This window comes from Nymphalis io, chromosome Z, assembly GCF_905147045.1.
Source record: "Nymphalis io chromosome Z, ilAglIoxx1.1, whole genome shotgun sequence".
In the NCBI taxonomy this organism is placed as follows: Eukaryota; Metazoa; Arthropoda; class Insecta; order Lepidoptera; family Nymphalidae; genus Nymphalis; species Nymphalis io.
The window spans coordinates 5,101,760-5,120,564 of NC_065918.1; the positions used below are offsets into that span (position 1 = coordinate 5,101,760).

The following is an 18,805-nucleotide window of genomic DNA, read 5'->3' on the forward strand; positions in this document are numbered from 1 at the left end:
TATTAATAAGTACATTAATGATAGAGTTTATTATGAAAATCATTTTGCATGCGTTACATTCTATTTGGTGACTTATTAAGTCATATTTTTTATTTGCTAATTTATAAGCATGATTTTACAAATATTTTTTTATATTTATATAATTTGCACCTTGTCCAATTTGTTTTTTGTCAGTGACTTAGCTTGGTGTAACCTGTGACTTGATTCGCACTAATCACTACATTTTATTTGTATAATTTCAGGTCAGAACTATGCAGAGCGAAGTAGAAGCGGCTCTAAGGTAATTTTTTTTACATATAACATATTTTTTTAATTTGTTATGTTATTATCGTGTTTTAGTGAAAATACGTATTGGATGATAGACAATAAAAAATATCGCATCCGCATAATATCTCTTTCCATTTTAATTATTAACGCTTCCGATAACTGACTCTTTCTTACTTACCTGATTTCGCCTTAAGAAGTAAGAGAGACGTAATTTATCAACAGACGATTCACCGCTTTTTATATGGAAGTTATAATAATTTAAATAAGCGCATTCTGTATTGTGTCGCATACAAGTTGGCTACACCGCTCTCACTAACAACTAATCTTAACGCTATAATCTCTCCTGAAAGAACTTTCATAAGTGCAGTGGCTGTACACTGCTGTTAATAGATGGTAGAAGGAGGAGACGCTCGAAATAAGGTAAAACCAACAAATTTTCGACAACATGAGGCCCCTCTTTCAATGTTTACCTTTTTTTTAAACCCGCACCCGAATTCCTTTAAAACAATTGGTATCGCTCACTCACCATTACATACCGCCAAACAGCAACTAATACTATTGATGTATTTCATATTTGGATAATTACAAGAACAATGGTTATAACATCTATTGTATCGATAAATAGACAGTTTAAAGTGGTTTATATCGGTCTGAAGTGCCATTATCTGAAGGTGAAAGGTGAAGGTGACAAATCCACTAGCTAAAGCTAGTATTTTATAATTTTGTAATGCATTTTATTTTCCAGAGCTCATCATTTATCGCAAATGGAGAAGAAAAAGGGGGGTTCTCACTCCGGAACGATGAAACCCATGTCAGCACATGATGAGAGGACTCTTAATACGGCTGTTGCTTTAGCCAACGAACTAACGACCAAGTAAGTCAAATTTAAAGGCGCCATAGCGTCGCGTAAACCAACTTTTAATCACATTAATATTGTGAAAGCGATAGACAATTTGCATGTCACGCTTTTACTTAACCGACAACGTGTCCGTAAATTTCCATGATGATTAAATGATGATAACGCTGTCAGGGGTACAGAAACAACCCCGGACTTACCAACTACTTATCACACGCGGGCGATGCTGCGAGTCGAAACAATTCTTTATAGCTTCGTTAAATTAAACGCATTTTTTTTTGGTAAAAACAAATTGCTATACATATGTAATTTATTTTACAGATCAATGAACGATTTGGAGGGCGATTCAAAACCTTTGCACTCGCCTAACGAACGTTCCAAGTTTCACTTCAAGTTTCCACTGGTGTCGTCTCTCCAACATCATCATCATCACGACTCTGACAAAGATGCATCCAGTAAGTTGAAAAAAAAACACCATTTAAATACTGACGCTTGAAATTGAGTTTGGAGACTAAAACAGTTCTCTCTTTCTCACTCTCGTCCCATCGTGGCGTAGCCGTCTAATCTTATACCTGTATTTTATCCGTAAAAGCATTACTAGACTAAGACCTCGTTAGTATTTACAAAAACTCCATTAAAATCAACTTTGTAGATAGGATAAAGTTGCAATACTAAATAATAAATTTTAATTTCTAGGCAAGGCTGAACGCCGTAATTTCAGTGAAGAAGCTAAGAGCGTGCCGGATATTCAGGTAAGTCGTATAAATAAAAATAGTCTTAAAATATTAGTACTACAATAGTTAAAAATAATAATATTAGTTATAGTGTTTTGAATAAATTTTTTTGTAAGAACCAGCCACCCAGAGCCAAAGCAAATTTTGATCTATTTTATATCCTTTGGTAATTATAAATAAAATAGATACTGTATGGTCACCGTCTGGGTAGGTGAACACAATTCATCACCTATTCTACCGCCAAACAGCAATATTTAGTATTGTTGTGACCTTGTAGCGACAGGTACAAGGGACCGACATCTTAGTTGCCAAGATTGGCGGCGCATTAGCGTTGTGAAGAAGGGTTAAGTTTCTTGTAGAGCCAATGTCTACAATCGGTGCTAACCTATTCCAATCACAGGACAAGACACTTATAAACAACTTTAACATTGAATTAATTGTAAAATAATCAATTTAAATCTTCAATTATCTATCAATGGTAGTCATTTTGGTTTGTGAAAAAGTGTCGTTTTGTATACCGGTGAAATTGTTATCGGCCTTTAAACGTAAAACAAAAATGGAAGCAAGTTAGCGCAACAGCATTGTGTTACAAATAAAGTTATATTTATCAAGGACTGTTTGTACATATTAGCTAATCACGTTAAAATATATAAATGGAAATTTTTTTTACCTCTAGTACTGTCATTGGAATAAGCAATAGCTTATTATAATAATTAAAATTATTCTGATTCTATAAGGAGTACTCCAATAACTAATAAAGAAACGTTGATCAATCCCCAGGCAACTATAACCGAAGAGAGCAAACTAGCCTACACGAGTCTCATCGAACAACCGACGCCATCTTCGTCTCTGATAACGCAAATAAATCACGACGCAAAGAATCCCGCGAAGCCGACCCAGAAACCATCGACTATTCCGAAGCCGGCTCCGCGTTCACAGAATGCGCCACAGCAATTTTTTTCGCTGCAAAAACACATAACGTTACAAACGAGGTATTTAAATGTTGGTTATTCGCCCAGTTTCGATTCGACAATAAATGTCGAACGAACTTTGCTTAGTCCAGATAAGTCATTATAATCATAATTTTGTCTTTAATATAACAGTAACAGTAACAGCCTGTTAATGTCCCACTGCTGCGCTAAGGCCTCCTCTCCCTTTGGGAAGGGTTGGAGCTTATTCCATTGCGGGTTGGTAGAATACACATGTGTCAGAATTTCAATGAAATCAGACACATGCAGGTTTCCTCACGATGTTTTCCTTCACCGTCAAGCACGAGATGAATTATAAACACAAATTACGCACATGAAAATTCAGTGGTGCTTGCCCGGATTTGAACCCACGATCATCAGTTAAGATTCACGCGTTCTAACCACTAGGCCATCTCGTCTTCAATATCTCTTATTGTAATTTATAATGATTATTATATATTTGTTAATTGATTATTTCTTTATGATAGACGTGCTGCGCAGCAATCAGAAGATACTGAGAACGATGTAAGTGGAATAAGTTATACAATATAGTTGTTATTCGTTAAAAATATTCTTATTCGTTACTTTAATTGCTTTCAGAATGTAAATGCTATTCCGTTACCACCGAGAGGAACCAAACCGAAACTGGTTGACAAGCCGAGACATATAAGAAAATATCCATTGCGTTTGCCCAGTGCGGATACGCACGCAATAATTTCTCACAGCATACAAATTGAGGCAAAACCTCAGACGATCATCTACCAGAATACAGTCAGATGCACAATTCCAACGATAAAAATAAACGATGAGATAGCAGTGGATAATATTCGTGATAATAATGAAGGCGTGGATGTTTTTGACGGTCCTGAAAACGCAAAGGTTGATACCAATCCCTTTACTACAACTACCACTAATACTACTACAACCACTGCTATGCCAGATGTTGACGCAGCAGTACCCGGACCGAGCTCTAGTAACCCGTTCAAATGCTATCTAGATGATGAGACAAAAGATTCTAATTCTGAAGATAGTGAAGGAGCCGTGGGCGGTGAAACGGATTTTGAAGAAGAAGCTACTTTGAAAAAAGGTAATATATATTTATTACTTTCGTTATTGTGGTAGGATCATAGTTTGTTAGCTTAATATAGTGTTTTCACAAGAAATATATTATATTAAAATTGCTTTCTATGTTGTTTTTGATAATCCTGTGCATGCTTCGTTTAAAAACGTGAGTTTGTCAAATTTGAGTGAATATTTATATTATTTTTTGTTTATTTATTCTTAAGCATATAAGAAAAATATTTGTTTAGCATAAAGGTTGACCGGCAGGATATGCCTAGATGGCGTTAAGTTTGCGGTTTTTTGTTCAATATAATTACGTGGTGTAATTATATTGAAAAAAAAGTTAAATGAATTTAAAAAAAACAGATTAGGAATATTTACAAGAGGCGGCTGTAGCTAACACAACGATCTCTTCCAAGCCTTAGGAAATAAAATAATAAAGAACATATACATAGTTATTATTGAGCCGAGATGGCCCAGTGGTGAGATAGCTTGAATCTTAACCGATAATCATGGGTTCAAACCCGGGCGCACCACTGAATTTTCATGTGCTTAATTTGTGATTATAACTCATCTCGTGCTTTACGGTGAAGGAAAACATCGTGAGGAAACCTGCATGTGTCTAATTTCACTGAAATTCTGCCACATGTGTATTGCACCAACCCGCATTGGAGCAGCGTGGTGAAATAAGCTCCAAACCTTCTCCTCAAATAGAGGAGAGGAGGCCTTTAGCCCAGCAGTGGGACATTCACAGGCTGTTACTGTACGGTACGGTATATACCGTAAAACTATATAGTTTTTGCTAATTTTTTCAGATTACGTGTCGGTTGAAGATTTGCTAGAATTTGCTGATCAGAAGCCATCATCGAGGCAGCGTGGTGTGGAATCCGATGAAGTTAGGATTATGAACAAAGTGCTCAAACAACAGGTTGACTTTTTATTTATAATATACTGTCGATAGTGTTACGATCATTCATACATACATCTATCATTCACGCTTTACATTCACATTGTTACTATCTTTCCCCTCATTACATTCACTCAATATAATTGGCGAATTATATTTCTAGTGTTATTTCTAAATGCCTTCTGAGTGTATCAATGAAAGAAGACGCAGAGATAAACAAATCTTAGATTTTCATATCGCGATATGATTAGATGATAATAATAATACTGCTGTATTTTGCACTACAAACAATTGCTTATTAATAAATATTTGTTTATAATACAACATTATTCGTCTTAACTTATATCCACTTTAATTCAACTTCTAAAGTTCCGATAACAATTTCGCCGACATAAAACGCCATACTTTTTTCACAATCCAAAATGATTACCATAGATAAATTGTTCAAAATCTCAAAACATTATATCACATCAATTAAATGTCAAAGTTGTTTATCATTACTCCCTTTTGATGGGAATAATATAACGGATCGGTAATGTCAGGATTTAAACACATATTTTTTTGAATAAGAAAAAATTACTAGGACAAATATAATACAAAATGTCTCATAGAATCACTAGTATACGTGATATACATATATACTTAAAATGCACACCTTCCGTCTTTTTTTATCCGTCTATACAAATATCGAATGTGTATTTCTAATGCAATTAGCATTAAATTTGAGAGTTTAATCGAAAATATTAATTTGTTTACGTATAAAAGCGTTATAAAATTTGTAACGTAACTTTTATTTACGAATGCGTCTTATTGTAGGAGATCAATAAGGAGTAAGAGAAAATGGTTTCTATCTAGAATTATTATACAAGTTCGATATTAATTATTTTGTAATAGTTGTACTCTGTTTCGTGTATAATTTGAAATTTCATTCGTTTCCGTATCTGAACTCTTGAAATAGCACCATAAATAGTTATCGCTTTCCTTGAATACATTTTTGGTGTATTTGTAAATATTACCAACTAGGTACCAGTCCCGACTTCACACGGGTAAAATAAGGGACCACATTAAACATAAGGTCTTCTTTCTGCAAATGAAGCTAATAGGTAACTCATCTACAGGTTGCCACGCCAGGCCTTATCGCCTTAAGATGTTGCAACGGGATCATGATAAAATAATAACAATTATATAAAATAGCATTACAACATCGAAACGTTTTAATAATGTGTTTTTTATCATTTAGGTTACACCAGAGAAATGCTTGGAGGCGATAGAATTTTGCGATTGGAATATTCACTTGGCTATTAAACTTCTGAGGGTCAAGATATCCGTTGGAAATACAATGAACGTCTCCTTCGAAGACTGTCGGAGGGAATTGGAAAACGCTGATGGTGACATAGTGAAGGCGGCTGCTATACTTGTATTATCTAATAAAAATGTATAAGTTTAATTTATTTTGTTTTATTTTCATTATTATGGTGTCGTAGTCTGTTATTGTTCAACGTCTATTATAGTTCATATCTCGAACACTATAACATTTAGTACATAAGGTATATAATACGTGTCTTTATCTTATTGCTTGCTTCTAGATAGATCAAAGCTGTTATTTATGTAGAACGTAGACCAAATAAACGTTTCAAAATATCTGAATTTTGTTTTTTTTTAGCGTTAGGTTCCCTGACAATTAATTTTAATATTGGTACCATATCTATCAAGATTGGGAATTTAAATTAAAAGAGTAATAAGATTTAAACTAATAAGTTTTAATAAATGGCCTACGAGTTTTATTCATTTAAAATATATTTGAAGAGGAAATGGTTTATTAATAGTTCAGAAAACGTCAATTATAAGAAGCAGAAATATTTTTGAGAATTTATGATCGAGAATTTAATTATTATTTTTAATTAACGTGAAGAAGTATTTAGTAACCTTATTTTATAATTTATTTTAATGATATTGTATCTATGGTTTCGCCTCACTCAATGACATAACTAGCATGTAGATACATATTTCTTTATTCCTTCATAATTATAGCAATACAAATTTCCCATTTCTTATATTTTATAAAACCTTTATCAAATAAGAGATTAGTGACAAATAAATAATATATCATTGGAGCCGGGTAGAAAATTTGGCCTACATTATACCTACCAAAATTAGCCCTGATTATCTTTAATTAAATATAATATGGTAATTAATCTGTTTCAATGAAATCCAACTAAATTTTCTAATTTTATTTTTATGAAAGACGTTAGTGAATAGTTCTTTTAAAGATATTACCGCGAGGTAGTGGTACGTCATGATATTAATTATTTACTCTCGCTCTAGATGCGTGTGAGCGAGAGAGAAAATGTATGTATATACAGAAATACTATAATATAAAGTTATTTGATTTTTCAGTCGAATATTCTCTGTAGCAGCCCGGACACTGCAAGTGTCTGCACTCCCGTGCCTAGAAAAGCACATAAAACCGTTGGTCCTGCGCCTAAACTCTTTCCGGTCATGTTAAATTGCCGTTTCATCGGATTATGAGAGTTAAGGAATGAAGAGTGCACCTGTATTTGCACACATACTTATGCACTATAATATGTCCTGCGCAGTTGGCTAATCTCTTATGAGATTGAATCTTATTATTATTATTTATTAGTAATTGTCGGTACTTTAAAAGCTACATGGTTCCTTGATGACCCGACACAGATTAGAGTCGAGTGGTTATATCTGTGTCAGAAGTCGTAAAATCGAAGAACTAAAGACGTTAGACGAGGAAGATGCAAAAAAATCTTCTAATATTTCTTTGTGAAAGTTTCGATGATTCAAATTCAAAATTATATATAATAATAAAAAGAGATTATTGACATAAATAAACTAAATTAAGTATTATATTAACCTAAAAACTGATAGATACAGTTATCAGATAATTATACAATTATCGAACAAAACGATCTCTCCGCCTTTAGGAATATCTTAGACTACTACATATTATACGTATTTATATATATCGGCTATGAATGGAATGATTACTAATTACTAAAAAACTATTTGGTTCGCTTGTAAATTAATCATTTAGTATTGAAACAATAAACAAACAAACGAAAAAAAACAATCAATAAACGTTTTTTGAACTAGGAAACGATTTTGAATTATTCTAAGTATCAACAAACTTTGTCTGATTTAAGCTGAGCTTTGTTTAATTTGTTAAAACACGATGTGTGTATATAAAAAAAAAATTGCACGCTAATTTCTTGCTACCTGTGAATCTACTAAATATAATCTGCATTTATCGAACTTTGTAACATATAATTGGTGTATGTACCTATTTGTAGAGACATTATTATAATTAATTATTAGTATCATTGATGAAATTTATTTCTTAAATATCAAACATAGCTTTGATTTTTTAGGTATATTTAAATAATTCTGTATAAGAACTAAATACAAATTTTATTCTCTTCATGATATGTAATACAGTATCGTTTTATGTTGCAAATTTTAATAACATATATAAGGTTATTAGGGAACTATGAAATCATTCATAAATTTGAATAAAACATTGTAGGTTCGTATATGTGATAGTGAAAATATCTCAAGATATGTTCATATAGATTACATAATTTTAAAAATGCAAACGTAAACACAATGTAAACAAGTAACTAGATTCTAAAGGAGGATCTGATAACCTATAGGACTTGTTATCTTATTTCATTGCCATAATGTATGTACCATAGTAAATAAGCTATTCTTGAAATATGTAGTTGACGTTGTTTAGTTCATATACCTGAGTATTTGGAGTTATTATCTAAATACCCGTAGTTAAATACATCCTAAAGACGCATGCGCGAGTTTTTCGGCCTAGTTCGGATGAGGCCAATACATGTGTGTGTGTGTATGTCTGTATGTATGTGTAGAATGTGTATGATACCTAGTAGGTTCTGTTGCTAGTGTGCGTTTGGCACGTAGGACGCGGCTCTCGACCTAGATACTACGGACGCCGCTTACATAGACATTTTAAATAACGAATAAATTCGTGAGTAGTTTGATGTTGTAAATATTAATATACTCCAAAATTTGGACCACATTTTCATTTGTTAATATTAATAAGAAAGACGAAAGATTTTTATTTTTCGTAAGCAAGTGAAACAAAGGAACTTTTTTTGTCAAAACTGCACTACTCGAAATTTGCATTAATTATTTATAAAAAATATATTGTTACATATTTAAAAGGTCTTATTTATCTTTTGAATTAACGAAATATGGCTAAGGAAATAATGTGTACAATTTATTTAGTAGCTTTATTTTAAGTTCATCATTCTCATTCTCATAATATAAAAAAATATTATAATATTGAAGTGTATATAATTTTTGTGTAATTCTAGAGAAGAATAAAAATGGTTGTGTTATTTCCACAAGCAAGCTAGTACGAGAAGGTACATCATGCGCTAGTGATGGCTTAAATGGGTTACGCAAATGGGTCATGAAAATTAGGACGCAACTTATATGTGGGTGGGTCAAATTCAAGTGTCCTACTTTTTAACTACTTACCAGCACAAACAAGCCCTTCGTGTTGAAAGGGCTAAGAATATACATACCCAATATACATAGGTACAGCCATCTGAGATTTCCATTGTTAAATCTAGAATTTTTACAATTTTGTTACGTCACTTGTATCTCTCTATAGAAAAAATGTTTATAATGATGACTATAATCGTTCTTAATGAGGTTGCATGCAATTTGTTGTACATAACATTATTAAATAAATTTGGAAAAAAAGAACAAATTAGAAAAACAGAAGCTTAACGGAAAAAGCATCATCATGCATCATATTTGTCCAGTAATCCGCACTGGTGCAGTGAGGTGGAATAAACTCCAAATCTTTTTATAAGGAGAGAGAGGCTTTTGTCTAGCTGTGGGACATTTTCGGGCTAATTGTTTTCTTTTGTAGTGTCAGATCTTTGTGCTACGGTGTGTAGCCCCCTTACATATTATTATCTCGATAAACTTTCATCACTTTGAGTTGTGAACTTTCTTTCATGCCATCGTTTGTCTGAGCACAATAGTTAATATTTAAACTTGGCATCGTAATTGTTACTGTCCTTGATCAACATAAATTATTGGATTCAGTTTTTATTCTTTAATTGAAAGATACTAGACACGATTCCACTTATAACAAATAAGTGAAGATCTTTACACAATTTGCTTTAATTTTGCTAAATCATATTTATTATTGTAATAATACATAATTATTATATAATAAAAGAAAAACAGTTCTTTCATACCAATAAATATCAATCAAATGTGATTATAATACATATTTTTACTAGTGCTATTTGAAACAATCTTTAAAATTAAAAACACACGAAAGCTACATCGTTAAATGAGATTGATTTCCTAAAGTAGGCGAAAGTGATATCTTGTTTCTTTCACTCGCTCTCTATTTAAAATTCATAATAGTTAAGGCGTATTTTGTTGTGTGTTAAATTAGAAAAAAAAAATATTGTATCGGACTCTACTTATATTGTAGATTGTTAACATTTTATTAATTGTTGTCTTAAAAAACATTTATTAAAAATCAATCCAACAATTTTTTTTGTAAAGCATAAACAGACTGAGTATGCTTATTACTATATGCTAGGTTTATTACTATAATAGGTTTATTTTTACAAATGTATTTTTTTCATCATAATCATCCCTTTGTCGTCTACTGCTGGACATAGGCCTCTTATGGTGCGCCACTGAGCTCGATCTTCAACTCCCAATCTCCATCCGCTGCCATTTTTTTTTTAATTTTTGTATAAAATTTTACATGTCTACAGAGCTTAAAATATATATTTACAGCTTTACAAATTTCTAGATTATTGAAAGCTCGACCTAACTAGTGCGCCCTAGCTAAAAGGCATACAATAGATGTATAAACCCGAAATTTTAAAAATCTAGTTTTGCGAGTTAACTTGCCGACTTGCATATTGTGATTATAAATCTATTCAATAAAACTGGATGTATAAATAACCTATTCATAAAGATCCTTGTGTATCAAGGTTCTATAGCGGCATAAGCGTCAGGCGTCGCCTCATAGAGAGATATTAATATTCACAATGGCCACGTGCAGTATTACCTTAATAATAAAATGATTATTATTCCATAAATATAGAAGACTTAAAAGATTTATGAATTAAAATATAGTATTATAATCCCCGTCTTTCGTAAAAAGTGGCTAATGATTATATACATACATTATCTTATTGGAACTAATCTTATGGGTAAGTTAAGGAAGTTAGCGTCAAAAAAAGTTTATAAAATTATTTTAGTGTCTTCATGACGGAAGAGATCTAAAATTTGGAAATATTTTTAAAGCATACAATTCAAAACAGAATCACTTAATACAGATTGTTTAGTATTTCATTTCTTTCCGCAAAGGCGCAATGATTACAGATAATATTAGGATCCGTTGGTAACAAAAGCAAAGTTTGCGATCCTCGAATATTTCATTTGCAGTGACTGCGATGAAAAAGTGGCCGTGCATTGGGGTTCAGAAGTAGGCCACCTCATTTCGTTCCCCCACCCCATTGCCCCAGGGGGAACCCGTGCCTCTGCGACCTATTTGTTTCCTGCTTTACGTAAGCTTGCCAGAACTCGGCCTTGGCGTTCGTTCAATATTACTATGATACTCCTTTGTTCTCCTCACATTTTCGTATGCAATCATTTAATTGATTATTATTAACTTCATAATTTCTTCATCGTTTATTTTATTATCAAGTAAAATGGTTTGGATTTCAATACAACATTTATATATTATATATAGTTAGATATTAATAAATGTAATTAAAATTTTCTAACAAATATCAATACTGAAACAATATACTTCTAACAGATTAATAATAAAATTATTTAATAATAATATTATTAACATAGATGTTAAATTCAATAAATAAATGATATGCAAATGTCTTGTTTCATCGATCATCAATTATACACAAATGTTTAAAAAGTTACTCCGACTGTAGCGTATCTTCTCGAATATAAAGAACGACCAATTTATTACATATTTCGTAACAAGTGAAAAGTCACGTTGGGAAGTACCTTAAAGTCAATTTCAATGAGAAATTGTTCTCTCCTCTAGTCGAACTTAAATATTTATACTACTATATTATTACATATCACGTCATATAAATGTTGTTTAGCGAATGTTTAGTTAAACACTGATTTCTTTCTCATCATAATCGATTTAACATTCAAAAGAATAAGACATAGCATTGTTTCTCTAATCAATACCCGAAAGCACCTTTTTGGTTAAAGGCAGTCGTTTTTATTTTGAAAGGAGAACACATTTAAAAATCCATAAAGAAATAAGATCGAGGGAAAGTGGAATTAGCTTAGCTTGAGTTAAAATTCCAAATGCGCCAACGATTAGAACTTTCCCTTTCACGCACGGAGCGGGCGTTACAAAATAAAATTAGTATTGACCCAAATGCGATGTAACGACTATGCGTATATATGAGAAAAAAATGTGTCCCACAGACATATAGTTCACCGAACGTTTGTATATTTTTTTACGTACCATCTTTTAAAATAGATTTTGATATGGAAGAGTGAGGAATTCTGGCTCGGGCTCAAAAGATTAAAAGATATTTTATTTATGAAAATAACTTAATATGGAATTATTATCAATATAGTATGAGTATGCTATAGAAATAGTTTAACGAATAAACATTAACGTAAATAATTAGAAAACAATTTTTGCTACGAGTAAAATTAATAAAGATGACCGTACATAAGCAAGAAACATATTATTTAATACCAATGGCTTTAAAACGTTCATCTAATGTGTTTTTTTATGATATAACGGTAAATGATATTCACAAAATAATGCCAGTCCTATAAAATTCTATACGACAGTGTGTCGTGGCGTTCGTCTGAAAAATTCACTTTCAACGTTTGTATCGTAGCAGTCATAACTCTAAGCCCGCAGCGTCTAGCGTAAAATGCTTCTTGGAAGTAAAAGAAATGTATCGAGTAAAATAGGAAACGGAAAATATTAGGCAATAAGTTTTAAAACTCGAAATATTATTTACCTAATTTATACTAATGAATGATATACGGTATTTTTGTAATGTCTAATTGAACACTAATTACATAAAACATATATACCAGAAGACGCAGCACGTTTTAAAGGTTTTAGTGTGCAATATATAATTATTATATAAGTGGGTGCGCTGCGCAGTTTCACCTGCATTCAATTTACATTATTTACTTGACAAGCGTGAATTTCATGTTCTTGTTTAGAATTAATATTTATGTATATGATTTTCTGTAAATGACATCGTAATAATCATTTATTTTCAGATATAGCACAGCACGTTCTGTAGATAAAATTTAAAATCGAGTGAATTGAATGTACAATTTTTGTTATTAAAACGATAACATAAAAAATATAATGAACTATTAAAATAATAGATTATTATTTTTATTCAAAACAATTAGTCTGCTTCTAGAGCGTAACCGAGAGAGGTTCAAATGCCAGTGATTTAGATCGTTAGCTTGTCAGGTTGTCGACTATGACTACTAGGCAGACGGAGTATCATTAATACTTGATGGTAATGATATAATAATAAGCCATACTCATTATATTTTTATATAGTATTGTCGACCATTCATTGAAATATTTTGCAAACCAAGACTTGAATACGACAAGTTTCATTTTTAATTTATTATTTTATGTTAATTTAAGTCATCCTCAAAGAGAACATGATCTCCAGTAGGTTTGTCAACGTTGGGGTTAACTTTGTACTCGCGGTTCAATTTTAACTATCCTATTCCTTTTGTGGTTAAATTGTTTCGTTATCATTTGGGATGAAGCGTGTTGGGTGTAAAGCACGAGGGCACAACGGAGAGGCGGCGGGCGCGGGGAGGGGCGCCGGAGCAAGAAGTTCTTCCGCGCATACGTATACTCGTATAGAACACAATGCGGCATCGCTCTGCGTCGACGTGAGCTTGCGCGCCAGCGTACTAGCCACCGCAACACTCATAAATACATATAACAAGGCAACCGCCTCTGGCATACCACCACCGACCGAAGCCTGAGAAGCTGCGGCCGCTCCCCGCCAGGTAAGTGACGCTGCGCGCTATACTCTAACCTGTAATTGTAAGATTGCGATTTTCTCCCCTACTGCTCTGCTAGCGATATTTAAAGACGTTTATTATCGCGTTCTTATCAAGGCTCTTGAAAGTCTGTATTACCATATAAAGTATTCGATACTTTGTTAAACCGACTCTTTGATAAGGAAGAGTGATACTAGTTGTTCGAGCATTTGAGAGATTGGAATAGGTCGATGACTTCTCGAATATTACTTCTTTATATACCTATACGGTTATTATTCGACCTATAAGTTGATTTATTTTATTGATTGGATAAGTTGGTTTTATTATAGTGTTTAAGCAATATGTAGATTGTTTGTCTCAGCGAGTTTACGTGTTAGTTAAAGTATTCTAATTAAAAAATACTTTTGTGACAATAAATGCACCACCTACGTGCGGGTATTGTTATTATATTGAAGTCAACATTGTCTGTTATTGTTGTGTTATTCACATACAATCTTTGTTTTAAACGACATAAAACCAAAGCAGATTTTGAGTCAATAGTTTATATACATTTATTTCGGATAAAAAACGAATCACATTAGAAATTTATTTCTTGTTTTAAGGGATTAGCTCCAAACTTATATAATACATGACAACTGAACATCATGAAAAACCGAGGTAACCGGAAACGATAACGCTTATGAGTGATAGAGTGACCTTAAATTTTCTCGTTCCGCGTTTTAATATATGTCGGACAACACTACGGTACATTTTATATATAAGTTGTTACTTGCTAGTATTATACATTTATAGTATTATATATTTTATAAAAAAATATATGTATAAAGGAGGCACAAGTAAATCGAAAAGGCAGTTTTAATACTCAATACAATAAATATGAATAAATAATTAAAAAATCAAATTTAGTTTTGTGTAAAACTACGATTTTTTATTAAAAAATCGTATTTTTGTATTCAACTAAAGACAAAAGAAACAACATTACGCCAAAAAAGAAAAAAATTGCTTAGTCTCGAAAAGTTCGTAGTTTTAGCTGTATTTTATTTACAAGTTTACTTGTTTTATGAGAGAAGTTTTGGAAGTTATTTTTAGGTACCATAATGATATAATGTGATATCATTATATACTAAAAATGTTTAAATTAGTTGTATTTTTAGTATGATAAATAATAATCGGTTACAATTTATCGTATTAATACTTAAATGATTAAATTAACTCCACGTCCGAAAACGACTGAAATCGATTGAAACTAAGAAAAATAATAATAATTGTAAAGTCTTTCTACAAATACGGCAATATAGTTATTGTAATTATATTTATTACACGTAACTCTTTTTGTTATGAAAACAAATTTAGAGTCGAAATTGTTTTCATTTTCAGTCGCGTTTGTTTCGAACGCAATCAAACTACGTTTACTTATGTTGTCATTAATTAAGTAAATTTACTTTAAACTTCGATTAAGATTTTGAATTGAATTTTTTGAGTAAATAAACATTTGTCACTCTATTCATCATAATATATCTTACGTTTATTATTGTAAGCATCGTGTATAAAATACGGTTACATTGTAGAATGCATAATAGGTTCTATCGCGAAGTAAGAGGTCGATTTCGGCAATACGGTTACCAGCTCTGATTGATCTTCGGCTGCTTTCATGATACACCATTTAAATGGCTAATTCTTAAGGCACGTACGCTCTCCCGAGGTCTCATTTTGCTGGTTTTTGAGGCGCACGCTTTGCCTACGAATTGCGTTAGCGCCTGCGCAGTGACGGTGCTCTAGTTATTTCGGGTGCTGTCCTAGATCTAAACGAGGTCACCTGAAGCGCGGTTTTCATCATGAGCAGTGGGTTTTATTCGATGGGGCCGCGTTGGGCTGCGCGACCTCGGTGATACGTTCGAGTTAGATAGGTATTAGTCGCTCGCGTACCAGTTCACTCGATAACGTGACTCGTTTTCAAATGATTCGACCAGTTCGTCATTGTTCTGTAACGGTATTTTTCCGAATCATATTTTATATTTATTATATTTGCGTTGAACACGTGCTTGCTATAGCGGGGATACCGTTTTTTTTAAGGAAAAAAGTCCTTAAATAAATGCAGAGTGCTTATTTCGATTAAATATAAAGCTTTTTGATTTTTAACCAATATTTTAAAGTGTATTCATGCTATACGCATTAAAAAACGTAGTTTTAATTTTTTTTCAGTTTTGTTAAAATGTTTAAATTTAGTTTTGAGTTATTAACCCCTTATTAAATAGTTTATATAATGTATTAGAAAAAATATATAGCACATGGATGATAGTAAACGAATAGTACTAAGCAAACGGCGAAGGGGAGGTGCCATTTGGTCTAAAGTAAGCCAAGGCCGTCTTGGAGGGGATAACGTTTACACGTGTGACCTACATAGGAGCCGAGCTCTTACGGAATGGCACGACAACGTCCGAGCCGCACTCGTTATTCGCTATTCTTTGATCAATACGGTATGCTAGCAATATTACAGCACTGACGTTCCGTTCTAACTCGTTCGGCTCGATGCCATAGTACTTAATCGAATGTAGCGCAGATACTTTGTAATAATCTCAGGTCCTAAATACACGTGGATTTAAAGCACGCACGTGTAGCACGGGGTCGCTAACCTGTTAAGAGATTCTTTAAACTATTGTTTTGAAAAAAGCAAATTCACGTCCGACATCTAACGTTTCGTGAGGTAGTAAGAACGTCATCGGTGATTGTCCATGATATTAGAAAAAAAACTTTGGTAACCTTCGTGAATAGAGTCGTCGTTCGCAGAGAGAGCTGCGGCAGTTGCGTCGCACAAAACGGAGTGCATCGATCGCGATTACATCACCACTTGCGTCCTTTCTCTGCGCGCGCAGCACGCCCCGCGCCCTACCCCTTGCTCTCCCTCCGCGGTCCGCACCTCTCCCCTCTTGCAGCAATCGTCACTACGCCATCGCACTCCGTTAGACATTGCCATTCGCCGTTTGGTCGTCGTTCGCATTAGTCGTTTCTTTGGTCTTACCTTTGTGGAAGTTGAACATCGCCTTAACAAATTTTAACTTAGCATTTTTTGTTCAACTATTACTGCGTTTCACTTGATAGGAAAAATATTTTTAGTGAATACTAGATTCCTTTGGGAAGTGTTGTTTTGTTTTAATAACGTGGTCAATTCTTTTAAACTTCCTAATATTTTGTTATAAATTTTCTTTGTTGAATAATAATTTTAAATATAACAGATACAGTTACATTGATTTCGCGCTACGGTTAACTATTAGTCATCGTATCTTCTTGTTCCGTCATGTGACTTTTACGTTAAGCACAATTAATAAATGGCGGGAAGGCGTGTTGCGGTTTAAATTAAATTAATTTCAGCCGAAGTGGAATCTACTGAAGATTAAAAAGAAGCATGAAGGAAGATTCACAGTTTGAAGAATTCAAATGTCAGTCGTGTCGGTGGGAGAAATTGACGCGGCTTTTTTTATCAGTCAGTCTTTTTCTCTCTCCTATACGGTCGGCATAAAATCATCATGGAAGAAGTCATCGGCAGCTCACACCAAATCGTCTAGTTATGTCCGCAGTGAAGTCGGAGGTTACGCAGCCTGTGTTTAATTTCGGCTGCGAAATCATTGAATTTTCTGCTAGTGACATAACCGTTTAATATTCTTCAATCAGGACCGAAGCACCTGCTACATGTATTTTGTATTATATTTGAAAGTATGTTAGTCGTAATTGTTCGGTTTAGTCATCGCGCTTTATGATGAAATAGTCGTCTGCACTCAGCTAGCGGCGGGAATTGGGCAATCCGCGAGCGAGCGGATGTGCGCCCGCGCCTCGGGCCGCTCTCCCCGCACCTGCCCCCTGCCTGCCTAAAATTTTTCAACTCTTGCGTCGGTTAAGCGCAATTTCATCGGAACAATTACAAAAGCGGTTTTTAATTTTCGTTTTTTTATTTCAGCTTTCTGCTGCAATGTCTCCGTGGTCGACTATCTTGTGTATTTCGTTGCAATATGCGATTGATTTATTTTTTGGGATTTGCGATAAGATGTAATTAATGCAATGCGATTAATTTACAAATAAAAATCTTTTAATGTATAACTTTGTTTTTACTAATAACTACACGCATTCTCATAAAAAAATAAGACAGAAAAAATACTATTTAATTCTTTCATGGTTTGATTATCATTTCGTTGATTAGTATTATGTATTTTTAAAGGTTCCACCCCCGACCCGCCCTCCAACGCCTCACCCAATAGCAGGACTTAAAGCCCTTTACGACTTATAACAACTATCTATCAAAGTACAAAAAATCATTGCCTGGGCGAATTAACAATTTTATATTTCCTTCATCTTAACATTTCAATTTTCAAAACTAAAATAATAACTGGATTTTAGTGGAGATAAGCTTTTACTAAATATTATTAAAGCATAATGCGAACGCTCCTTCGGTTTGTTATAAATATGGGTTCCATTAATTTCCTGTTACATTTTTCCCGTTTTATTTAACTAATTGTAAATATATTTTTTTAACAAAACTAAAATTATCAATAATAATAACCAATTCTTGTTTTCTAAATTTATTATATTCATTTATCACAAGATCTTAATCCCCACTTCTTATCATAAATTTTATTTGAAATGATAATAAAGCAAAATATTACTGGATGAACTAATTTAATTCATATGAAAAAAAATCAAGTAACGGAAAGCATTTAAAAGACATTGAAAATATTAATTTTTCTTTTGATTTAAGAAAATAAAACAAACAATTATATGTAGTTACTACTACTTAAACTATATTTGATTAAAAGTTAGTTTAGTAAAATTTTGAAAGATTTCGAGGCAATGACAAACGAATCTTTAAATCTATGGCCGCCTTATGTAACACAAAAATGTGAATGCTATTAAAACTTCCGGTACTAATATA

General features: G+C 32.9%; 1 protein-coding gene across 3 annotated transcripts in view; it reads left to right on the plus strand.

Annotated features, from left to right (window-relative positions):
• Positions 1-6,437, plus strand: part of LOC126780257 (activated Cdc42 kinase-like) — a 29,670-nt gene extending 23,233 nt beyond the window's left edge. For all 3 annotated transcript variants that reach the window (XM_050504566.1, XM_050504567.1, XM_050504568.1), the window contains 9 exons: positions 243-280; positions 1,013-1,141; positions 1,445-1,578; positions 1,820-1,875; positions 2,638-2,849; positions 3,314-3,350; positions 3,426-3,912; positions 4,703-4,815; positions 6,035-6,437. In XM_050504566.1, the coding sequence (XP_050360523.1) occupies positions 243-280; positions 1,013-1,141; positions 1,445-1,578; positions 1,820-1,875; positions 2,638-2,849; positions 3,314-3,350; positions 3,426-3,912; positions 4,703-4,815; positions 6,035-6,235 (1,407 nt within the window). In that variant the 3' untranslated portion in view covers positions 6,236-6,437. The remainder of the gene's footprint in view (positions 1-242; positions 281-1,012; positions 1,142-1,444; positions 1,579-1,819; positions 1,876-2,637; positions 2,850-3,313; positions 3,351-3,425; positions 3,913-4,702; positions 4,816-6,034) is intronic.
• The last annotated feature ends 12,368 nt before the right edge of the window (positions 6,438-18,805 follow it).